We start from the raw sequence: 26,448 nt of genomic DNA on the forward strand, positions 1-26,448 counted from the left end.
CAAACATTAGGCATTCACCTGACAGAAAAGAACAAGTGATTATATGGCTGGATCTACATTAGGCTGTCACTGTATAACAATTTTACTGCAGGCCAGTACAGGTCCAAAAAATTAGGCATTCAACTGACAGAAAAGAACAAGTGATTATGTGGCTGGAGGTATATTAGACGGTCACTGGATAACAATTTTACTGTAGGCCAGTACAGGCCCCAAAAATTTGGCATTCACCTGACAAAAAAGAACAAGTGATTATGTGGCTGGAGGTACATTAGGCGGTCACTGAATAACAATTTTAATATAGGCCAGTGGAGTTCAGGCCCCAAAAAGTAGGCATTCACCTGACAGAAAAGGCATTTTATGGCGCTGTATATGCTTAAGACAAGGACCATTGTTTGTTCTGGGTGGTGGCGGATATGTGTGGGCTGGCATGAGGAAATTCAATTACACGTGGTCGTCACAGGTGTTGAATTCCTCCGAGATCCATGCCTCATTAATTTTTAAAAATGTGAGGTAGTCCACACTGTCATGAGCTAGGCGAGTGCGCTTATCGATCATGATCCCCCTGCTGCACTGAATGTCCTTTCGGACAGGACACTCTACGAGGGGCAAGCCAAGAGTTCCCTGGCAAATTGTGCCAGCTCTGGCCACAGGTCAAGCCTGCACACCCAGTAGTCCAGGGGTTACTCGCTTCTCAGAGCGTCCACATTGGCCGTTAACCCGATGTAGTTGGACACCTGTCGGTCTAGGTGTTCTCTGAGGCTGGATACGGAGGGCGGCTGTCGATGGGTTGGCTGCAAGAATGATCTCATAATCAAAGTGACCAACACATCTTCAAACCTCCCTCTTCTTGCAGGCGCGGTAGGATTGGTAGAAAAAGTAATAGGAATAGCTCACTCCTATGCAAATGGGGACCAGGTGCTCTAGGCCAGAAAAACTGTATCACCCATACAGGAGAAAATATTGGGAATAAATAGATGAATTGGACTGGCACTCTGTATGTGTGGTAGAATATGGATAAAAATAGACTAAAATACAATGTACAGTGATCACGCAATTTAATTCACAAAAACTCAAAATATGATAAAATACACAGTGATATGTATAAAACTCGATTAAAAGGGTCTGTGGTAAAAAAATAGCGAGATAATTACAGCAGCAATGACATATAGTACTTCATAAGAATAATCCAAACATGTTAGGTTCTAGTGATCAAGGTCCAAGAATATACTTTCTGCGTATGGTTCTTTGATTAGGAAGCAAACCTAAATATGTCCTTTCTCTAAATAGTGTCTGTATAGAGAGAAATAGATATCGCTGAGTTCTGTGGTTGTGAATCCTGTCCACAGTTTAAAACTGACTATAAGTGAGGTTGGTTCTCAAAATGTCTTTGATCGCAGCTTGGTTTAATACATAAATAAAGTGCTGTGTGCTCAGAGGTAAGAGAGATGAATCTTACCTCGGCCCAGATGCTGGTTCAAAGTCAGGATAGGTACCGCTTACCTGACTACTGTAGTGAGCGTAGTCCCGCGCTATTGCAGCCAGACGCCAAGATCATGTGGTCTGTGGCGTACTTTTCGTTTAGTTTGCAACAGATTGCGGTAGGATTGGTACCCGCACCTGTTTTGCTGTGGGTGGAAATTCCTCTGCCAGCGCCCGCAACAGCAGTATGCAGCATCTCTCGCTGCAAGGCCTGGAAATGCTGCATTCTGACAGCCCTCTGTGATGCTGGCAACATGTCTGCCATTTTGTGTTTGTACCAGGGGTCTAAGTATGTTGCCACCCAGTACTGGTCTTTGTCCTTTATGCTTTTTATATGGGGGTCCCTCTTCAAACACTGCAGCATGAAGGCCCCCAATTGCACTAAATTTGAAGCGGTGGAGTGCCCTGGCTCCTGCTCATCGCCCAGGAGTATGGCGTCCTTGGTTTCCCTCCCCAGCCACAGACAACATGGATCCCTGAAAAGTTGAAATTCTGCCTCAAAACCTGCTCTTCTTGCTCCTCCTGCTCCCCCAGCCACCATCCTCCTCTGACTCCTATTCAGACTCCTGCTGACTTGTCTCAGATGAAGTAGTCCCCCTGGGAATTTATTCAGCATTGAGACTTCCTCATCTTCCGACTCCTGCTTCTCGACGGCTTGATCAGTGACACGACGCAATGCACGCTCCAGAAAGAAGGCATAAGGTATGATGTCACTGATGGCGCTCTGGCTGCGACTGACCAGTTTGGTGATCTCAAATGGCCGCAGACATCTGCATTTGTCGCGCATGAGCAGCCACTGGCGCTGTGAAAAGAAACCAAGCTCCCCAGAAGCTGTCCTGCTGCAGCGTTCGTACAGGTAGTCATTAATGACACGTTGCTGCTGGAGCAGCCTATTAAGCATATAGAAGGTAGAGTTCCAGCGCATAGGGCTTTCACAATTCAGACGTCTGACGGGCAGGTGGTGTCGCCGCTGAACGTCAGCAAGGCGAGCCATGGCCATGTAAGATCTTCTGCCGCAAGACGTCCTGGACCCCGGGGTATTTGGCAATGAATCGCTGCACGACTAAGTTCAGGATGTGTGCCATGCACGGCACGTGTGTCATTTTGCCCTGTTTTAGCACACTCAGCAGATTGGCACCATTGTTGCACACCACTTTACCAAATGTCAAATTGAGCGGGGTTAGCCACTGATCGGCCTGTGACCGCAGAGCTGAAAGCGGTGCAGGACCGCAGCACAGCATGGCAGCGTCTGACCTGGCACGTCAAATAGGTTCTGGGGAGCTTGGGGGGTGCAGCAGAAGAGGCGGTAGCAGTGGAAAAGGAGGAGTTAGCCAAGGAGGAGACAAAGGATGGAGTAGGAGGAGGAGAGGAAGAGGCAGACCTGCATGCAATCCGTGGCGGCAACACCAAATCCACACCGGCACCACGGGTTACATGCATGACGGCCGTTAGAAGGTTCACCCAGTGGGCAGTCAAAGTTATGTACCTTTCCTGCCTGTGTTTGCTCGACTACGTGTCTGTGGTCAGATGTATCTTGGCACTGACACTGTGTGCCACAGATATATTCACTTGCTGCTGAACGTGGCCATATAGCTCTGGGATGCCCTTCTGTGAGAAATATTTCCTCCAGGGACCTTCCATTGCGGTGTGCCAATGGCCTCAAATTTTCTAAAGGCCTCCGAGTCCACCAGTTTATATGGCAGTAGTTGGCGGGCTAGCAGTTCCGACAAGCCAGCGGTCAGCTGTTGAGCAAGAGGGTTATCTTGCGTCAGCATATTTTTATGCTCGAACATTTGTGCCACGGAAGACTGCCTTCTGCCAGATGAACGCAACAATGGTGGAAGGTGGAATGGAGGACAAATGGGAGGAGAGAGGAGAAGGAGAAGAGTCAGGACGTGGAGTGCCTGGAGTGTGGCTTTGTGGGTTCTGACAGCGTTGCTCCAACTGGGCTCGGTGCTGGGAGGCCAGATGCCTTCTTAAGGCGGTAGTCCCTAGGTGAGTGTTGGGCTTACCACGAGTTATGCATTTACAGCACAGGCTGCAGATTGCAACACTATTGTCAAGGGCTGACACGCTAAAAAAAGCCCACACTGCGGAGCCATGTGCTGGCGTCCTTAGAGCGCAAGATGTGACCGTGCATGGTGGATGGCTCGCTCCAGATATAGTTGCAGTCTGCTTTTTGCCTCCTGTACACTGCGAGTTCTGCCTGCTTCTCCTCCTTCTCCTCCCTATCTGCTGCTCCGTCTCTCCCTCTGAAATCCCCTCCTCTTCCTCTCTTGTGGGCACTCACGTGAAGTCCATTGACATGTCATAATTATCACCTTCACCACCACTTACATTAGAGATCTTGGAGTAGGAAGCAACAGTGGGGACCACCCTCCTTAGGCTGATCTGAGTACTGTCGTCGGACCACTGGGTGGCAGCCGTTGCTACCTCCTCTTCCTCATCTGATGCCAAGAATGTCTGCGCATCGGTAAGGTCTGGGAATGGATGAGAAAATAATTCCTCTGACTCGAGTGAAGGGACTATGGTGGTGGTGGTGTCTTTCGGGGAGTACTCAGCAGAGTGTGCAGACGGTGCAGATACAGAAGATGAGGAGGGTGCAGAAGCGGAAGGCTGAGTGAGCCACTCAACCAACTCTGATGCGTCCTTTGATGTAATTGAACGTACCTTCTCCAACTTCCCACTTAGGCTCCAGCCTAGTTCACCTGCCTGACCCCTACCACCCCTGCGGAACGGCCTGCCTCTTCCTCTGCCTGTCATTTTTCAAATGACCCTGTGCCAAAGTCCCTAGGGAAGAGCAGTATTTGTGGAAGCAGGTATATAGAACACATGAATCAATATTTGGTGGAAGCAGGTATATTACACCCCTCAATCAGTATTTTGTGAAAACAGGTATATGGAACACCTGAATCAATATTTGGTGGAAGCAGGTATATTGCACCCCTCAATCAGTATTTTGTGGAAGCAGGTGTATCGCAGGCCTAAATCAATATTTGGTGGAAGCAGGTATATCGCACCCCTCAATCAGTATTTTGTGGAAGCAGGTATATCAAACCCCTTAATCAGTAGTTTATGGAAGCAGGTATATCGCACCCCTTAATCTGTGTTTTTGGGGGCAACAGGTATATCACACCTGTTGCAAATAGTTGTTCCAATAACGCTTGTTCCTCTATATACCTGCGGTATTGTAGCAGAACCGCACACAACTGCCGCACAATACAAATGCACTATAATGTATTTCTATGTTAGAAAGTATATTATAGGTATATCACACCCCTCAGTATATCACACCTATCGATAGCACACCTATACTATTCCTTAAAAGGACTTTTGTGGCCCTATTAGCTAGCGTTTGGTGTCCCTAACAGCCTGTCCTTGATCCACAAAGCAACCTCTCCCTACACTGGCAAAACATAGAGTGTAAAATGGCTGCCAGATCGGGTTCTGTGATAGGGTGGAGGTGTGTCCATTTGCTGAAACGTCTCAGTTGGCTGTCTTGTCCCACCTGATGGATGTGTCATTGGTCAAAATTCGGCGCAATGCAAAAAAATATGGCGCCGGCAGACATCGCCATATGTTCGCATGTTCTGCGAATCGAGCAAAAATCGCCGTGAACCGCAAGGCCATCCCTATTGGTCACCATCATGTGTTAGATAGAGCATTGCTGTAATTTTCATTGTCCTGCTGTTACGAGTAATAACAGTTGTATTCACAATTCTGCTTATTGCAGTTTGAAATGGAAAGAAACTGGTTGTCAGACTGATCCCTAACAATGTAAAAATAGTTCATCCTACTTCATATTATTGTAAGTGCCAGGTACAAAGATGACTCTTCCCAGGATGCTAATGACTGGAGTAAGCTCTGTAGAAATTGTGTGGAACTTCAGCTCTGAATCCTGCAAAATTGTGAATAAAAGTAATTGCTGATTGAAATATTTATTGCTAATAAAGGGATTTTTTTTTACTTTAGACATTTATAAATGTCTAATAGCTGGAAGACCCAACTCTGACATATCTACCTATCGCCAAGGTGGCTGGCAGTTTCAGAAGGCTGAATGGAGAGGTAGAAGATTACTGGTTTATGGAAACAGCAAAGCAAATTAGCATCAGTACAAAACTAATTTAAAAGAAATCTTGCTGCTTACATAGACACATAGCTGTGGTTCACTTCAATAAAATACAGTTTTTCTTTTATTGATCTGAGGCTCTGTTCCCAATACTTTTTCTTAGGCCTCTTTCACACTACCGTATTTCAGTGTTTTGCGGTCCGTTTTTCACTGATCCGTTGTTCCGTTTTTTTGTTTCCATTGTGTTTCAGTTTCGGTTCCGTTTTTCCATTCCGTTATTCCGTATGGCATATACAGTACCGTATTTTTCGCCGCATAAGGCGCACTCCCACCCCCCCAAAAGTGGGGGAAAAATGCCCCTGCGTCTTATGGGGCGAATGCTGCCATTTTGCATCACAGACTGCGATGTATCAGCTGGAGGGGGGAGGGAGGAGGGGCCAGTGTCATGCAAATGCGGCGGGACCGGTGCGGTCACAATACTCCGGCCCCTCCACTCACTCACTGCTTTATTGCTTAAACCTTTTATAATAATAACTTTAATGGACTTTCCGATCCCCAGCCCCATCTGTACTACTTACTAAATGTCCTGTAGCAGACAGAGCAGGGCGGGGCGGCAGGCAGTAACTCACTGACGTCATGTGCCTGCGCCGCCTACTTTATGAATTGAATGAAGTAGGCGGCGCAGGGACGTGACGTCAGTGAGTTACGGCCGGCCGCCTGTCCTGCTCTGCCTGCTACAGGACATTTAGTAAGTAGTACAGATGGGGCTGGGGATCGGAACGTCAATTAAAGTTATTATTATAAAAGGTTTGTGCTCGGCTCAGCTATCAGAAACGTATCGAGAACCTGATGACCATACCTATCTATCTCTAAAGCAGTAGAATTGTGCCGTAACTGCTGTAGGAAGAGAAACCTAAAGAGGGCCAAAAAGAGGAACCAAAACTAATCGATACACAGTAGATTTATTGAGTTACATTAACAGTTTGCGAAAAGCCATGGACAGCTCACTATGCATATTTGGGATATAACGACCATAACATGAAGACTTCCATCTACCTAGCCTTTTAATTACATGAACCGGTACCCCATTGCTAGACGCCGCGGAAGCTGCGCCCATTCTAAATGAGTGACCAGTAATAGACCGAGGGTTAATGCCGGTATTGACTAGCGACATGCGTATATATTTGATGAACACCGATAAACTGAGGGGTTTGCGGGCTATTGTGAACAATGCTGCATCCTCTGGACTGTCTGAGATAAACGTCAACCATTGCTGAATGGTCTTAACAGGACACCACTTATTGTTCGTAGGGAAATATCTGATCTCTATTACTTCCCCTGGTAAAGCTGTTTTGGAGTGAGGTAACTTCAGTACATAAGTATCACCGTCCCGACTGAAGTGCTTTTTCCTTAAATACGTGGAGGAGGTCGCACTACACGTGAATTCCCCCGGCCTAAGGAACCCAAAGAAACCCACGTATAATGCAGTTTTGATAGCAAGACTGATATTATACCCGAAGGGTCTTCTATCTAGAGAATCAGACAGTAACTTGAATGTCAGGCCTGATAGAGGTTGCCGGGTGACCTGAGTTTTGACAGCTTCTTTCTGGATACCTCTCAGAACTGCCCTAATGGGGTGCGCTGAAAAGAGAGACGGTTCCTCAGGGCGGAGTAAATGGAAAAAATGCTGAATCCCTGCCAGATATATTTTAATTGTACTGAAAGCCAATTTCAGCTGAGAGTGGCAAAACCCGATGAATGCCATTATATAGGAGATATGCCCCATACCCTCCGCCGGGTACGATTCACTGAACTTCGTGAACCATGCCCATGCCGTGTTGTAGAGTTTAATCGTATTTTTGGATAACGATTGGCGCATAAGCCTACGTGCTGTTTCGAGATGGTGCCCTAATCCATCCTCAGGTCTGCGTATTGTGGTGTAACTGACGGAACTGGATCTGCTTCTGGGGAAACCTGGAAGAAAAGAGGGAAATTAAACCGGGACAACGCATCGGCTGCCATATTCTCACGACCACTAATATGTGAGCAAACAAAATTAAACTGATGTAGTAAGGATAACCATACCAGTTTCCGCACAAAAGACATGATTTCTAACGCAGCCGATCTACCTTTCGCTAGAATCTCCACCACTACTGCGCTATCTGTCAACAACAAGACTGTCTTATTGGTCCATTGCGCTCCCCAGACCTGTGCTGCTGCCACTATAGGATAGATCTCCAAAAGAGGAGAAGACTGCATGCTGGCAGAGGAACTAGCAATCTCTGGAGGCCAACCATCTGCCAACCAGTGAGGACCCCAGATAGCCGCAAACCCTGTAGTGGCAGCCGCATCAGAGTATACCACTGGCGATTGATTGGATGCTGCTGGAAAAAACAATGAGACCCCATTCCACTGAGCCAGGAATTTGTCCCACATACTTAAGTCTGCCCTGGCCTGCTGGTCTAAACAAATCGGACTGTCCTGCTCCGGTGCCGAAGAGAGTAATCTCAACAATCTAGATATAAAGGATCTCCCCTGTGGGATAATCCGAATGGCAAAATTCAGAGTCCCCAGGAGAGACTGTAACTCTGTTTTGGAAATAGCTGTTGCCCGAGAGACGTTCGATACCGTCTCCTTGATTCTGACTAGTTTGTCCGCTGGCAAACTAGCCTCCATTTTCTGTGTATACAATTGAATACCTAAAAAGGTAATTCTAGTGCTAGGCCCTTCCACTTTACTGGCTGCAACGGGGACATTGAGATCCTTGAAAACTGACTGTAGAATCTGTAAATCCTGCGGAACCTGCCATGATGGCTCAATTAGCAAGAAATCGTCCAGGTAGTGTATGACGTGATTGACCCGGAATTTGTCTGTCAACACCCAGTGTAAGGCCTTCGCAAATTGGTCAAACAACCAGGGGCTAGATTTTGAGCCAAACGTGAGTCTATTGGAAAAATAATATGAGTCTTGCCACTTAATGCCATGCCACCGCCAAAGCTGTGGTTGTAGGGGGAGTAACTTAAAGGCATCAGTAATGTCTGCTTTTGATAGCCACGTATTATGGCCTAAGGATAATATTACCTGAATAGCTTCGTCTATTGAGGAATATTTCATGGTAAATTCTTCTGATGGTATTAACGCATTTAGACTGGGAATGGGTGATGAATGAGGCGCTGACAAATCATAAATCAGCCTTTTTTTATTAGGATTGAATTTACCGGTCACAATCCCCACCGGATTGACGCGCCAGCAATCAAATGGTGACTGACTCAGTGGCCCAATCAGATAACCTTTATCAAGTTCCTGCTGGATTAAACCTGACACAACTGATGGATTCCTATCTGCCGACTGTAGATTGCAACACTCATAAGGGACCTGTGGCAGTGCCATGAAACCTGTATGAAACCCGTTCGCTAAGCCCTCCAGGACGAATTGCACCCAACCTGCCTGTGGGTGATCCGCCAGCAACAGCCTGAGCAGATCTATATTCACCACGCCTAGTCATGTGGTCTTGACATCTCTCTGTGGACAGGCCGCCTTTGGGTGAGCCCTGAAGCAAATGGAGCACAAGTGTAGCAACCTGCATTGACTATAATTACAATTTGCTAAATTAAAGTTATTACACAGTTGTGATCTGCCCAGGAACTTGATCGGTCGACCTAGTTTATCCGAACCCGAAGCCATTCTGCTGGTGGAGGGGAACTGAAAATTCTTCACCTGCTGGAATTCTACCAACCCATTGCTACTGGTGCACCAAGCCGTCGTATGGGAATAAGAGTTACATAACGAACAAGCCGGTGCTTTCAAGCCTGCAAAGTGTCGGCAGAATAATTCAGTATCCATTTTAGACCAGTCAATCTTTTGATTAAATTGGGATAGTGCAGCTGCTGCTTTAGCCGAGAAAGATCTGTGGTACTCATAAAACGCTGTACCTCCATACTTATACCCAAGTTCCACAACCTTATATAGATACAAGTCCAGTTCCTCCCTTCTCTGTGGACTGACTGAACAAACAACATCTCGCCATAAACTGAAGGCTAATACAAATTCAGCAACGGAAAGCTTCCTATTGAGCCTAACATCTTTTGATTTCAAAATCACTGACACTTCCCCGCAAGCAATCGTTTTGTTATCCGGCGTTTCATGAGTGGCGATAAGGAGTGTAGCCAAGTTTACATCCTTACCCTCTAGAATGTCCTGCCGAATATTGCTTGGGATGAAATGTGAGGGTGTGACATCAGGAAGACTAATAGGAGCTGCTTGCGGTTCCTGTTGTATTCCCTGCGTGGCCGGGCCACTGGCCCCTGCCGAAGAACCTGAGATGACCTTATTCTCGACAGACTCCAATCTAACTTGCACGTCGGACAATGACGTCGCCATTGAATTGATCAAGGTATGCAATTGTGTCAGGGATGTCTGAATTGTGTTCATAGAGACCACTTCCTGACTTGGCCCTGCAGACTCAGCTTGTAAAAGTCTATACAGTTCAGCCTTCCTGGCTGAGGTGGAAAACGGAACCCCTCTTCTTGTTAGTTCTGCCATCAATTTGGGCACGGTCCATGCCCTGTAGGAAGGTCCTCCACTCTCGGACTGCTGATCAATACTGCCATGACAACTAGGAGTGTCACCACTTTCTGAAATATTAGACATCTTGCACTGGAACGGTAAAGAAAAGAAACACAAAACAAATTTTATATGCTTGAACTTGTAGCCTCACTAAATGAACCGTCACCATTAGCCCACCGCCAACCTGATAGGTGAAACCATGGAAAGGACCCTGTATAAAGCAGACCACTCCCCTATAGACAGGATTAGATAGTTATACTGCAGCTGGTGCTCTAAACCCCACTCTATGCTTAACCCATGCACCGCACACGTGACAGTACCAGTAATACCCTTAACTTAAATGACACCACCGTGTAATATGTGAGGTCCCCATGCGTGGTGCCTGAAGTCGTGTCAGGACTTATGTGTCCGAAAACGTATCAGACCGAACCCATTGCCTGAAGACGTGACAGGTCTTAATTAGCTGCAGACGTGGCAGCACGTGAGTTTGCCTGAAGACGTGACAGGTCTTAATAAGCTGCAGACGTAGCTTGCCTGCGTGCCTTCTCGCCCCCAACCGACTCATGCCGGTAGCCGTCCGACATCATCCCCCCCCATAACCTGGCCCCGATCCTACCACCGTCTTGCCGCTTGCTTCCTGCAATGAACGCGGACCCAGCCTGCTCGTGCAACCGGAAGTGCCTGTCAGCTGAGGAACACTGCTGTAAGCATTCGCCGCCGAGAACGCTGTCAGGGGGAGGGGAGTTTATATAAGGTAACCAGCTTCCCCTCCCACAAATACGGCAAACGCATTTGCCTCTCACTTAAGCAATAAAGTAGTGAGTGAGCGGCAGGGCCGGAGTACAGTGACCACACTGGCCCCGCCGCGTTTGCATAACACCGGCCCCTCCTCCCCCTCCCACAGGTTTAGCTATGGTATATTAGGGCATCTGTGGATGCTACTATTATGGGGTGGGAGATATGTGGATGGCACTTTTATGGGGTGGGGGATCTGTGGGTGACACATATATAGCAGTGCCATCCACAGATCCACCCCCCATAACAGTGCCATCCACAGATCACCCCCCTATAACAATGCCATCCACAGATCCCCCCATAACAGTGCCATCCACAGATCCCCCCATAACAGTGCCATCCACAGATCCCCCCATAACAGTGCCATCCACAGATCCCCCATAACAGTGAACAGTGCCATCCACAAATCCCCTCCATAACAGTGCGTCATCCACAGATCCCCCATATTCGTGTCATGCACAGACCACCATTAGTTCAAAACCCACCAAAAGCACACCTTTTGGTTAAAACTTTTTTTTTTCTTATTTTCCTTCTCCAAAACCTAGGTGCGTCTTATAGGGCGAAAAATACGGTATACAGTAATTACATAGAACAAATTGGGCTGGGCATAACATTTTCAATAGATGGTTCCGCAAAAAACGGAATGGATACGGAAGACATAAGGATGCATTTCCGTATGCATTCAGTTTTTTTTGCCGACCCATTGACTATAATGGAGCCACGAAACGTGATTTGCGGCCAAATATAGGACATGTTCTATCTTTGCACGGAATGGAGATACGGAAACACGGAAATGGAATACATACGGAGTACATTCCATTTTTTTTTTGTGGAACCATTGAAATGAATTGTTCCAAACCGCCCCGTAAAATGGAAAAAATAAACGGTAGTGTGAAAGAGGCCTTAGGCCTCTTGCACTCGGTCCGTATACGGAACCATTTATTTCAATGGGTCTGCAAAAAAAAACGGTACTCTGTATGCCTTCCGTTTCCGTATTTCCGTTCCATTCAAAGATAGAACATGTCCTATTATTGTCCCCAAAACGGACAAGGATAGTACTGTTCCATCAGGGGCCAGCTGTTCCGTTCCGCAAAAAATGGAATGCACACTGACGTCATCCATATTTTTTGTGGATCCCTTTTTTTGCGGACCGCAAAATACTGAAAAAGCCAAAAGGTCGTGTGCAATAGGCCTTAGTGTGCAAGTTATGCTTTTGGTGCAATTAGGGCATCACCATTGCTCTTATTGCACCTATTCTCCACTAATTTCTGCGGCTAGCGCCTCCCTTGCTGCTTTGATTGATAAGGCCAGGCAGTGAGAAAGCAGTGAGGGAGAGGCTGACCACAGAAATGAGTGGAACTTCAGTGCAACAAGAGCAGTGATGATGCCCTCATTGCACCAAAGGCTTAATTTGCATATTAAGAAAAAGTATAACTCGGGAATAGAGCCTCAGATCAACAAAATGCAAACTCTATGCAGATATTGTCCTTGGTCAGATTTAAACCCAGGGCCCCAGAGCTGCAAGGCACCAGTGCTAACCACTGAGCCACCATGCTGCATTCTACATTTTTCAAAGCAGCACCTGGATCAGAATACTTTGTAATTGCATATGATTCACAAAATAGCCACTGAGTTATTCAATAAACTCTGTATAGTGCCACCTGCTGTTTGCTTGTTCATTTCCATATTTCTCTGTCCACCTCACTGAGGTGGATGCACATGCTCAACTGCATCCTTCAACTGCCACCAACCCCATCTTCTGAAGCTGTAACAGTAAGGCCCCTTTCACACGGACGAGATTTCCGCGCGGGTGCAATGCGTGATGTAATCGCATTGCACCCGCGCGGAATCCAGACCCATTCATTTCTATGGGGCTGTGCACATGAGCAGTGATTTTCACGCATCACTTGTGCGTTACGTAAAAATTGCAGCATGCTCCTCTTTGTGCGTTTTTCACGTAACGCAGGCCCCATAGAAATGAATGGGGTTGCGTGAAAATCGCAAGCATCCGCAAGCAAGTGTGGATGTGGTGCGATTTTCACGCACGGTTGCTAGGAGACGATCGGGATGGGGACCCAATCAGTATTATTTTCCCTTATAACATGGTTACTACGTCACTACGTTTATCACATGGTCTGTCACATGATCCATCACCATATTGTACTATGCATTCTGTATTCAGAATGCTATTATTTTCCATTATAACCATGTTATAAGGGGAAATAATAACATCTACACTACAACTAACCCAAACCTGAACTTCTGTGAAGAATTTCTGGTCTGGGTACCACATTCAGTTTTTTATCACACTCGTGCAAAACACATTGCACCCGTGCGATAAAAACTGAACATCGGAACGCAATCGCAGTCAAAACTGACTGCAATTGTGTACCTACTCTCGCGGGTTTGCCGCAATGCACCGGGACGCATCCGGACCTAATCTGGACACGCTCGTCTGCAAGGGGCCTTACAGGGAGAGAGTTGCAGCAGGAAGGACACCTCTCAGGAAGAATAACCGCCCCCCCCCCCCCCCCCAAGCTGGGATAGTGAGAGAGCTGCAGCAGAAAGGATATGGCCCCAGAGCTAGGATAGGGAGAGAGCTGCAATAGAAAGGGCACACTCCCTGAGCTGCTGGAACCATGCGAGAGTGTCATGAGCTACGTTATGTCTGATTTTCAATTTTTACTTTAATCAGTGGATAATCCATTTTAGAGTGTATTAGCTGAATTGTGTGTATATACACAAACAGACAAACACACACACATCATATATAACTCACTGTTATGTCTTTTTATTTAGATGACAAGACTAGTATTAAAGCAGATGGAGCAAAGGTAAACCCTATGACAGTGTCACATTTCCTACTACTTTAGTAAAATATAGTATATATCATATGTATAGGGTAGAGAATGATGACCAGAGAAAATAGGTTACGATTTTACTTCTGATTTGAAAGAAGAAAATTATCAAAGTCCAGTATTAGCAGCAGTTCCCTAAAACACAGTGACTCTGTAATAATAATAATAATAATAAGATTATTACTGTATTAGTTGTATCTTTATGACAATTATTGTGTTGCTATTATTATTTTGGACATCTTTTTTGTCTTGTTAAAGTATATATTACATTCATAAGACAATGGCCAGCTTCAAAGAAAGCAGATAACCCTGGCAGCATGGTGCACCCATTAAGGCCTCCTACACACGAACATGTACGCCCTGTAGCCGTATTGTGGACCGCATTTGCGGATCCGCAATACACAGGTGCCATTCCGTGTACATTCCGCATCACGGATGCGGACCCATTCACTTCAATGGATCCGCATATCCGGAGATGCGGAATGGTGCGGAACGGAACCCTACGAGAGCACTACGGAGTGCTTCCGTGGTGTTTTGTCCTGTACTTCCATTCTGCAAAAAGATAGAACATATCCTATCTTTTTGCGGAACGGCCGGATCGTGGACCCATTAAAGTAAATGGGTCCGCGATCCGATGTGGCTGCCACACGGACAGTGTTCATGCATTGCGGCCTGTAATTTGCGGGCCACAACATGACCACGGGGAGCACACGTTCATGTGCAGGAGGCCTAACTATGAGGGCCAGCCCTGCTGACATGATATCTAGGGCTTATGGCAGAATAGTGTTTTTGTTTTGCTTGTCCTCCAAAATGAAATAAAAAATTAGCCACTAATTACATGTACATACTCCTACTAGTGATGAGCAAAGTTATGAAAAATTTGATTCGTCTGCTTCACCAAATTTCAAAAATAAATTTGATTCATTACGAATAACTTTATCACAAATCACATTCCTTTCTAAGTAGCGGGCACAATGATGGGGCGATTGTGCCGATTTTCCCCCCAGCAGATGCCACGTTCATTGCTGATTGCAGCATCTGATGCTAAAATGGAGGCCTTTCAGGGGTTAATCAGGATAAAAAAATTAAATAAACATACTCACCTTATCCATTTGCTCGCGGAGAGGCTTTCGCAGTCACCTTGATTAAAGAAACCACGCAAAATCTGTCACGGATGGTGTTGCAGAAAACTCGAAGACACAAATAAAGATCCGACTGACTTGATCCAAACTAAGGAACATAAGGGTGAGCCCTATAAAAGCCCTATAGCTCTCCCTGACTGCTCAGCCCATGCAAAGATCTTTATGATAGATAATCGCATGCCCTCATACCTAGACTGTGTGACACCTGAAAACCCTATAATAGTGAGGGGACACGACCACCGGCTCCCTACACTTAATACGGAGGGAGTCAGGGTCACATAGGATCAAGCCAACAGGAAAACACAAATAAAGGAACAGACTTATCTGAAGAGCCAGCAGTTGCAGCATCTAGCAGTGAGCACAATCCAGGAAGTAGTATAAACCGCAAAGTGATGCAGTATGGGAGGGGAAATAAAGGGATGCAATCAGTGCCAGATGCAAACTAGATGACAGCTGAGAGAGGGAAACGAGATGACAAAACAAAACCAAAACAAAAGAACCTCAAGCAGAGGTACTGAAGAACGTCTGTCAGAGCTTCTCAGATCTCTGGCGGTGACAAAATCTTGCGAGGTGACATGATGACATCATCACACTGGTTGGGTGCGGTGACATCATCACTGATAAAATCGCCATGCCCTGCCAACATGGTGATGTGGTGACTTCAAATGTCACCCACGCAAGATTATGCGCGGTTTCTTCAGTTAAGATGCGATTGCCTCTCCGCAAGCAAATGGATGAGGGGAGTATGTTTTGTTTTTTTGCTGCTATTTCAGGAAAAATAGATTTTTTACCACAAAGCATGAGAAAATTTGGCTTTGCAGCGTATCTAATTTTTCCTGAAATTCGTATCGAAGTAAATAAATATAGATATATATATACAGACGTGGACAAAATTGTTGGTACCCTTTGGTCAATGAAAGAAAAAGTCACAATGGTCACAGAAATAACTTTAATCTGACAAAAGTAATAATAAATTAAAATTCTATAAATGTTAACCAATGAAAGTCAGACATTGTTTTTCAACCATGCTTCAACAGAATTATGTAAAAAAATAAACTCATGAAACAGGCATGGACAAAAATGATGGTACCCCTAGAAAACACAGAACATAATGTGACCAAAGGGACATGTTAATTCAAGGTGTGTCCACTAATTAGCATCACAGGTGTCTACAACCTTGTAATCAGCCATTGGGCCTATATATGGCTCCAGGTAATCACTGTGTTGTTTGGTGATATGGTGTGTACCACACTCGACATGGACCAGAGGAAGCAAAGGAAAGAGCTGTCTCAAGAGATCAGAAAGAAAATTATAGACAAGCATGTTAAAGGTAAAGGCTATAAGACCATCTCCAAGCAACTAGATGTTCCTGTGAGTACAGTTGCACATATTATTCATAAGTTTAAGATCCATGGGACTGTAGCCAACCTCCCTGGACGTGGCCGCAGGAGGAAAATTGATGACAAATCTAAGAGACGGATAATCCGAATGGTAACAAAAGAGCCTAGAAAGACTTCTAAAGAGATTCAAGGTGAACTTCATGCTCAAGGAACATCAGTGTCAGATCGCACCATCCGTCGTTGTTTGAGCCAAAGTGGACTACATGGGAGACGACCAAGGAGGACACCATTGTTGAAAACGAATCATAAAAAAGCAAGACTGGAATATGCCAAACTACATGTTGACAAGCCACAAAGCTTCTGGGAGAATGTCCTGTGGACAGATGAGACAAAAATCGAAGTTTTTGCCAAGGCACATCAGCTGTATGTTCACAGACGAAAAAATGAAGCATATCAAGAAAAGAACACTGTCCCTACTGTGAAACATGGAGGAGGCTCTGTTATGTTCTGGGGCTGCTTTGCTGCGTCTGGCACAGGGTGTCTTGAATCTGTGCAGGGTACAATGAAATCTCAAGACTATCAAGGAATTCTAGAGAGAAATGTACTAGCCAGTGTCAGAAAGCTTGGTCTCAGTCGCAGGTCATGGGTCTTACAACAGGACAATGACCCAAAACACACCGCTAAAAACACCCAAGAATGGCTAAGAGGAAAAAATTGGACTATTCTAAAGTGGCCTTCTATGAGCCCTGACCTCAATCCTATTGAGCATCTTTGGAAGGAGCTGAAACATGCAGTCTGGAAAAGGCACCCTTCAAACCGGACACAACTGGAGCAGTTTGCTCATGAGGAGTGGGCCAAAATACCTGCTGAGAGGTGCAGATGTCTCATTGACAGTTACAGGAAGCGTTTGATTGCAGTGATTGCCTCAAAAGGTTGCGCAACAAAATATTAAGTTAGGGGTACCATCATTTTTGTCCATGCCTGTTTCATGAGTTTATTTTTTTACATAATTCTGTTGAAGCATGGTTGAAAAACAATGTCTGACTTTCATTGGTTAACATTTATAGAATTTTAATTTATTATTACTTTTGTCAGATTAAAGTTATTTCTGTGACCATTGTGACTTTTTCTTTCATTGACCAAAGGGTACCAACAATTTTGTCCACGTCTGTATATATATATATATATATATATATATATATATACATATATATATGTTATTAGATCCAAATTAAATATAAAAAAAAATTTGGGTTCCAAAATTCTGAGATATAAAATCTAAAATTTAGTGTAGTCCTAAAATGGCCTGATCCTTGAGGGGTTAATGTAATATAACTATTTGCAGAAAAGTATAAACTGTCTTATATTAGATATTTGTTACAATGAGAATAATATATCACTATTATTTGTTCTTCATTTTTAGGAGAAAGGGTCTTATTTTGAATATCTCCTCTGCTATTGGTAGCTTTCCTTGCCCACTCTATACTATCTATTCTGCTTCTAAAGTAAGTGAATTTGGAGTATTCAACACATTAGGTAATGAACTGTTTTTTTGGTAATTGCTTGCATTGTCTTTAAGGTGCACTGAGATGTTGCGAGGAGAAGCCGGATTTTGGGAAGGAAGCGTACCTTTCTGACAATCGACTGCTCGTTAAGTGGAGGTGAAGCGCTGCATTTCCACAGTATTCGGACGAGCGATCGCTGCTGCTATCGCTCATCCCCGTACAAAACCTTTGCTACTGGAGAGCAGATTGCTGTTTAGACCACACAATCTGCTGCCCAAGAACGATGATTGTGTTGTCCGCACCTCAGATCATTTCACCCGATGAACGGATGTTTTGCTCATTCATTGGGTGACCTGCAGCACCTTTAGATGGGTAGATTATGTGCGAGGAGCGTTCATAGGAATGTTCATTCCCGATAATCGAGCCATGTAACTCCAAATTTAGTTGAAACATGGAGAAGATGGAAATGCATTGCATTTGCAGACTCATTTGTTCTTGTTGGACTAGGGCCTTGGTAGTAGATAATGCCATCATGGAAAGTATGGAAAGAGTCACTGATTGTGGTTCCTTTCCTTCTTTTACCACACATACCTAACAGAATGGCGGAAGAAACACGGGCTTATGATTGTAGTGCCACTCTGCTCTCATGGCAGTTCAATACGTTTTTGCCCTCTGTGTCCATTTTTCACCAGCTCCCACTGTGCATATTTCCTAGCTCATCTATGAGAGATTTAAATTTGTCACCTGGTGCAAGCATACCCTACTTGGCATATAGCCAAGTAGGGCTGATAACACTGACAAAAAGGATACCTTTCTTTTTCTATTAGGTCCAGTTTGGCTGGAAAATCTACTTTTACTAATATGCTAATGAGCAAAAGTAGCACTCGGAGGTGGGCTTATGCCTTCCGAGCACTGCTTCTGCGACGCCCATGTAATTATATATTCCGCCCTTATTCTAATAATCACGCCCCCAATCCCTTTGACTGACAGCGCTAGACCCACCGGACAAGTGCTGAGATCCCGCGCCTGCGCACTCGCATCTAATACGGCGTGTGCGCACTAGAGGAATACGCTAGCCAAGGGGAATGTTAAGTCTAGTGCGCACGCGCCGTCATAGATGGGGGTGTGATTATTAGAATAAGGGCGGCAGTATAATTATATGGGCGTTGCAGAAGCAGTGCTCGGAAGGCATAACTCCGCCTCCGAGTGCTCCTTTTGCTCATTAGCAGATTTGTAAAAGTTGATTTTCCTGCCAAACAAGACGTAATAGAAAAAAAAAGAAAGGTATGCTTTTTGTCAGCGTTATTAGCCCTACCTGGCTATATGCCAAGTAGGGTATGCTTGCACCAGGTGACAGAGCCTCTTTAAAATATGAGCTTGTCCTGTCATGCCCTGAAAGGGTTTCTGTCATCAGAAAAATCGTTATGTATCTGGCTGAGATTAGCGATGAGCTAATGTCAGCAGAACATAACTGTATGATTTTTAACTCCCTGCCTGCCACTGTTCCTTCAAAATAAAGACATTTTTTTAAATATGCTAATGAGCCTCTAGGTGCTAGTGGGGCGTTGCTGCAGCACCTAGAGGCTCTGTCTTCTCACTCTTTGGCACACCCATGTCCAGTTGATTGACATCCTAGTTTTCCTATGTGCCCGTAAAATCCAGCGTGTGCGCCGTCCCATTTACGGGCACATAGGAGAACTAGGATGTCAATCAACTGGACATAGGTGTTACACTGGTAAAACACGTACTACTGGAGTTGTACTGATTAGCGCCTCTCACCAGGATTAGCTGCTTCTATGGACACCAGGTTGGGGCAGCTCCATTTTATCATTACTCTACTGCATACCAAGAAAGTGATTTACCGCTTCCAGCAGTTCTTTTGACTTTTACAAGGAAGCCCTCGCTTTATCTGTACTAGATATGTCCATATTGTTCTTAATCTTCATGTTTTCTTCTTTTGAGGTGATATTTTGAAGCCTAGGAACCAATTACTAGTTTTCCATAGAACTATGATCTCAACTACTAATGTTTTCAACTTAAAATGGTTGTCCTGGAACAAATGAAAGGGAACCAGTCAGGTAGAGTAGTGGCACACATGCTGAATCCATTACTCTTGAAAAAGGCTTATGTGAAGCCACACCACAGAATATGATCACTGTGGATTATACGTTCTCTACTTGTCAATCAAGATCATGTGCTGCCTTCCTTATCTTTTGGAAAGTGATTTCATTGGTCTGTCACTTAGATATTAACATGAAGTCATTTTAAAGACCCAAAGTCAAACTGTGCAGTGTGTGGACCGATGCTATTGAGAAGTGCTTAGAAGAACATGTCAATCAGTGTCTTCCACTACACTGCGCTGTCCTCAGAAAGGGCAACATAAGGAACAAGTCAGGATCCCCTTAATATTGTAACAGTTAGGAGCATTGTGTGTGGTATCATTTGAATAAGGATTCGGTACACTTTGTGTGTTCTCTTATAGTTATGTTTTGCCTTGCGATAATGTGTGGAACTGTTTTTGGACTTTCTTTTGATAGGCGTTTGTCACTACTTTCTCCAAGGCCCTTCAAGCTGAGTACAAATCCAAAGGGATTATTATACAGGTAATGTGTAATAAGACAACCATCAATTACAGTTTACACTAATGTAATTAGTATAAAATGTCAGACTTCATAGTGTTATATGGCAGTACTGTACAATGAATGCATTCTGCAAGATTAGACCCACTAAACCTGTAAGATTTGGGGTGACCATTGGCTCTCTAGGCAAATCCACCATGCTGCAGCAGTATATAAGTAATATGTTAATGCTGTATTTTTGTAGCTTTCCTTCAGATTGAGGTAAACCATGTGATACTTTTATGTCATAATTATGCATCTTGTGACATTTCTTTTTGTCCTATTTTTCTCTTATAAATGCCTTATTTTTGTTCCTGACATAAAAGCCATTAAAAAGAGCCTCGTTAATCTGCCTCAAGAACTGACTCTAATTTCTCTAACCTCTGTTAAAATTTCCAAGGCTGATTAGGGATAACAATAATGCCTATTCCCATGTATTCTTGCCTATTATTCCTTTAACCACTTGAGTGCCAGAGGAGTTTTCATTTTTGCATTTTCATAACTGAGCCATAACTATTTTTTCATTCATATAGCCACATGAGGGCCTGATTTTGTGTGGACAAGTTGTACTTACTAATGGCACCATTTAATATTGCACATAATGTAGTGGGAAGCGGTAACATTCCAAATGGGGTGGAATAGGGTTTTGTCTTAACAGCATTCCCTGACCTGTGCCCTTCATTCTCAAAGTCAGTACGATTACAACAATACCAAAATTATATATTTTTTTATTGCGTTTTAATGCTGAAAAAAACATGAAACTTTTTTTTTCTTTTCTATTGTGTTTTAATGCTGAAAAAAACATGAAACTTTTTTTTCTTTTCATTGCCATATACTTTTTTATAGTTATGTCTACGGAGCTGCGTGGGGGCTCATTTTTGTGGGATGATCTGTAGTTTTTATTGATGCAATTTTGGAGTGTGTGAACTTTGTTTGATAACATTTTATTCCATTTTTTTGGCGTAAGTCAAATGATAAAAAAATTGCAAATCGGCCATTTTTATTTTTTCCTTTACGTGATTCAACATATGGGATAAATATTTTTAATAGCTCAGGCATTTTGGGACGCAGCATGTTTTATTGTTTATTTATTCATATTTTTTATTCTGGGGAAAGGGATAAAAAAAATTATATTTTTTAAACCTTTTTTTAAGCCCCCTCCCCCAAGGATTTCTTTTGGCTTACACTTTGCAAATTGCGGAACGGATGCGGACCTATTCATTCTCTATGGGGACGGAATGGATGCTGAGAGCACACTATGTGCTCTCCGCATTTCTGGAGCGCGCCGTCGATCTTCCGGTCCACGGCTCCCCAAAAAAATTGAACATGCAATTTCGGACAAGATTAGGCATTTTCTATTATAGTGCTGGTGAACGCACATTGCCTGTGTCCGTGTTTTGCAGATCCACGGATCCGCAAAACACAGATGTGTGAATGGACCGTAACCCTAACTGCCAGGCTGCTCCCGTATGGGTGCCTTCACATGCAGCAGATTTTGTTCCAGAAATTTTTTGTAGATGAAAAATCTGTTCCATTCATCTGTGAAGCCCATGGATTTCCGCAAGTCCCTACTAGCTATGGTTTAAGTCGCCAGTGGAGGTGCAAGCCAGCAATTAGAGGTAATCTGAATGTGATTACAGCGGCCTGGCTACTCTGTATACAAACATCTTTAGGAACTTGAAGACCTATTAATTCCTGGTGCTGCAACTTGCATTATGAAGTTTCATTAACTTTGTCTGTACATAAAAAACAAAGCACATTCAAAAGTTGATGACTGTGTCAGGGAAATCGTAACAATAATGGGGCAAACACAGGACTTAGAAAGAAAGTGTGGTTTCCAAATACAAACTTTTTGACACACTCAGCGGCGTACATATACAATGTTGAGGCAGCACGAGGTATGCTTGGCATGTTTAGAATGTGTTTCATGAATTCTGTATTAGAGGATTCCCTATGATTAAAGGGGTTATTCAAGACTTAAAAAAGACCTCGGAGAGTGGCCAACCCATTGTGTGGTTCATAATTACTGGTCCCCGCCACTGTGTTCCAGCTCCATTGCTCCCTGGCTGTCTCTACAGCTCAGCGATGGTTTAGCATCAACATGCTGGTGACTAGTGCCACTTGACTGCTGCAGCCAATCACTGGCCACAGCGGTGACCTGTCACCCATGCGGCATGTCACTAAATCACATCCTGTACAGGTCACCTATGTGTCCAGTGATTGGCTGCAGTGGTCATGTGGCACGGGTCAACAGGATGTTGATGCCACAGCAGGGTGGAGCTGCAGAGATGGAAGGGAAGCAATGGAGCCTCAACCCAGAAGCGGTGACCATAAATATGAACCACAGTTCAGTCACTCTGAGGTCTTTTTTAAGTCTTGGATAACCCCTCTATTATGTACGCCGGACTACTGGCAAGGTATCAGCAACAAGGTTGACCAAGGTTAGTAGGGTTATAGAACGCGCAGATCAAAATGGCTTGTTGCCAAATAAATCTACATCTGATAAATGGGAGGAGATTTTTTTATAAACATGCTAATCTGCCCTTCCAACCAAGGGGAGAAAAGTTTTTTTGTCGTTGAAAAAATGTTTCATGAAAAATGTTAATGTTAAGGTTCAGTCTTGTACAAAGTCAATCTATTTCTGCCTTTTTTATGGGTAAACCACTATGGAATTTGTAACGTAAAACCCTGTGGGAATGTGGCAAGAAAAAAACTATATAAACTCTCCCTAGATTGTCTCTAGCAGTAAGTGGGATTTTCGCCCTGAAAAGGATAGCTTGGTCACACAAGATCAAATTACTGCTACGGACTCCAGTATACTAATGTATAACTTCTACAAATTTTGCTGTGTCCTGAGAACTTACACTCTGTGACTACTAAAGTATTTTAACACTGGGAACCTGGTGAAAAATACAGGGTTGAGTTGGAGAAGTTTAATACTGACTGTAGACTGTCCCTAAAAGAAACAGGTTGTTTTTCTTGAACAGGGCTTCCTGGCCATACAGGAACCTATCCCTCAGCTAGACCTAGTACTATAAATTCACACAAGCAGTGCTCACCCTGCCAAACCAAAGTAAAAGAGAAGCTGAGGTCCAGTCATTGAGACCAAATAGAGTTTGTGTCTCTCTGCAGCTCTAAACCCCATCCCTATAGATGTAACAATGCTGTAAGCACCTCTTACTTCTTATTATGTTGGGTCCTGAGTCCTCGCCTCCTAACTCAGTGATGCCACATTGGAGAGGAGCGGGGAAGATCAAAAGGTACTGGATGATGCTGAATCAGGGTACGGGGAGGCCTCTCTGAGAAACAGTGATTCAAAGCAGCCTCTTTGCCCCTGACTCATTGTCTTCTTGCTTCAGATTCTCCAACTTCCTTAAGAGGCCTCTGTTGAGAAGCAGTGTAGTATGTACAGCAGCCCCCTAATTGGATCCCTGAATAATACAATTATGTAATAACAAAATATTGAATTTATTTATTAATATACATTTCATCTGTGCCTAACCTTCCTATATCTTCTTCTTCTCAGGCAGTTACTCCATATGGTGTTTCTACTCCTATGACAAAAAACATGTCAACAAATTTAATAACAAAATCTTCAGAAGACTTTGTACGAGAGTCACTAAATCATGTTACACACGGGAGCGAGACATTCGGCTGCCTTGCACATGCAGTTTTGGTAAATTCCGTCTAGAGCTGTGTATGTCCAGATATCATGAATTTATGGAATTATAAGTTAAATATCTGTTACCATTAAGACCTCTCACACGAGCGATACGGATTGTGTCAGGATCTGTTCAGGGAATAACTGATGGTTTTGCACTCAATTTTAATCACTTTTTCTGCGATTGTGTTCAGTGTGTGCGTTTTTTCCCTCTGGATTGTATCTGGATTGCATGCATTTTTTTACGTGCGTGAAGAAAAATTGAAGAATAATAATCTACATCTCCTAGCAACCATCAGTGAAAAACGCATTGCATCCGGATGCTTTTTGTTTTTCATGCAAGTCCTATTCACTTATAGAGCCAGGGCTGCGTAAAAAAAAGCACAATATAGAACGTGCTGCGATTTTTCCTAAATGCAAAGATAATGCATGAAAAACTAATTCTCATGTACAGACCTATTACAAACAATGCAACCAGACGGAAAAATCGCTTTTGTGAAAGAGGCCTAAAAGTGATACTTAGCACCATAAAAGTTATAGCTGGCATACCCCACCATCCAAATCTAACCTACGTGATCCACTCCAATCAGGAGATAATCTTATGGAAATCTACTTACAAGCCACTCCTGCAGCTTGCCTATATTCACAGGTTCTGGGCAGGGGCTGCCATGACCTTTATTAGGACCTGTAAAGAAAATAAATCTCCATTGTGTCTGCTTGTGCAGGTTCCCATGTGGGCCAAGCAACTGCTGTTGGGGCCTGAGACTATAGGAACTTGAAGTGAGGCTAGGTGACACTTTGAAGTGGAGTGGGCAGCCCCAATATTGGAAAAAGATGTATTGTCGTTATAAGGATGTTGAGTATTACATATGCTCATCTGTTGCTGAAGATGTTCTTTATTGATATGAAATATTGAAAATGGTAAATGAGACAGCTGGCCCTCCCTCATCCACGCCACGCCCCCTTTTTCCACCACTCGGAAAAGTGGAGTGAGCGGGCAAAAGTCGCAGATTTGGCTGCAAATCCCCTTTGCAACCGTATCTGCAAAAAAAAAAAAAAAATGACCCCCTATATTTATATTGTTTTCTTTTAAAATCGATGAAGGCCACCAAAACCTACCCCTGTCTCTTCAAAGAACATCCAGTATTTTAAATCAAATAAAAACTTTATAGCACCATCACAAATACAGCGTTGATATTTATTTTTTAATTTGAAAAATGATCATGATACATTTTCTTGTTTTTTTCTTTCAGGGAGGTATCATGAACCAAGTTCCGCTGTGGGTGATCCACAGCACAAGAGTACAAGAGTATTTTCTAACAACATTAATGCTAAGAAAAAGTAAAGAAAATAAAAACTTAAGCTGGCTGCCAATACTGGGTTACTTAGCTTATAGGCACTGGGGGGGGGGGGGCATTTACTAACAGAAATTTGCCTATTTTTGGTGTATTCCTGGAGCAGATTGCGGTGCAAAGGTTATTTGCGCCGCAATCTGCAACTTTTCTCCGCTCATGCCAGGTCTAAAAAAGGTCAATGAAAAAATCCAGCAAGCCGCCAATGTGTTGCGAATATTAATCTTCTTTATTGCTCAGTAGAGTAGATTATTTCAAAATAACGCGTTTCGGCATATAGCCTTCATCAACAGATACATCTCAAATTCACAGTGACTCTTATCACACATCAATTAAGAAAAGTGACATCATCCACCCCCTTATGGGGGGGGGGGAACAAAACATAAACCAAACGATTTCTTGGTTTCACTATAGCATGGGAACACACATAACAGAAGAATTTTCACAATATCGAAAATAGCAGATCAACGAGTCGATAATGTCTACAATAAAGGAAAAGAAAGAGATTATTTGAATCAAGCAATACGAATCAAGCAATCGCAATTAAGACCTCTGGGATACAAAATATCAAACGTATGTATCCAAAATGCCTCTCTACGAAGTATACGTTTTTTTATATCGCCTCCTCTCCTTGGTCTCACAACTTGCTCCAAAACCTGAAACCTTAACTGAGATATGGAAGGTTTACATTTATCAAAGTGGTAAGGCAATGGTAGTAATACATTTGTAGTCCTAATTGTGGACTTATGCTTGCATATCCTGTCCCTCACCGTTTGCATAGTTTCACCCACATACGCAAGACCACATGGGCATTTGATCAAATAGATCACATTTTTTGACTCACAGGTAAAAAAACTTACATTTTGAAGGTCTTTCCTGTGTGAGGATGATATACCTCTGATACCTTAATAATATGAGAACATTTAAGACAATGCAGGCACGGAAATGTGCCTTTCTTTATTGTCCTCAATGTGCTTTGTCTCAATGTTTCCTTTTTACTCCCTAAGGCCTCATGCACACGACAGTATTTTTTCACTGTCCGCAAAACGGGGTTCCGTTGGTC

The 26,448-nt window shown here is 43.7% G+C and overlaps 1 protein-coding gene across 5 annotated transcripts in view; it reads left to right on the top strand.

Moving 5' to 3' along the window:
- HSD17B3 (hydroxysteroid 17-beta dehydrogenase 3) overlaps positions 1-25,470 on the top strand; it is a 142,051-nt gene extending 116,581 nt beyond the window's left edge. For 4 of the 5 annotated variants that reach the window (XM_044286220.1, XM_044286219.1, XM_044286223.1 and 1 more), the window contains 5 exons: positions 13,709-13,743; positions 17,673-17,754; positions 20,292-20,357; positions 23,899-24,048; positions 25,287-25,470. In XM_044286220.1, coding sequence (XP_044142155.1) covers positions 13,709-13,743; positions 17,673-17,754; positions 20,292-20,357; positions 23,899-24,048; positions 25,287-25,457 — 504 coding nt within the window. In that variant the 3' untranslated portion in view covers positions 25,458-25,470. Of the gene's footprint in view, positions 1-13,708; positions 13,744-17,672; positions 17,755-20,291; positions 20,358-23,898; positions 24,070-25,286 lie in introns of all 5 variants that reach the window. The other variant, XM_044286221.1, reaches the window with a different exon arrangement.
- The last annotated feature ends 978 nt before the right edge of the window (positions 25,471-26,448 follow it).

Source organism: Bufo gargarizans, chromosome 3, assembly GCF_014858855.1.
Source record: "Bufo gargarizans isolate SCDJY-AF-19 chromosome 3, ASM1485885v1, whole genome shotgun sequence".
NCBI lineage: Eukaryota > Metazoa > Chordata > Amphibia > Anura > Bufonidae > Bufo > Bufo gargarizans.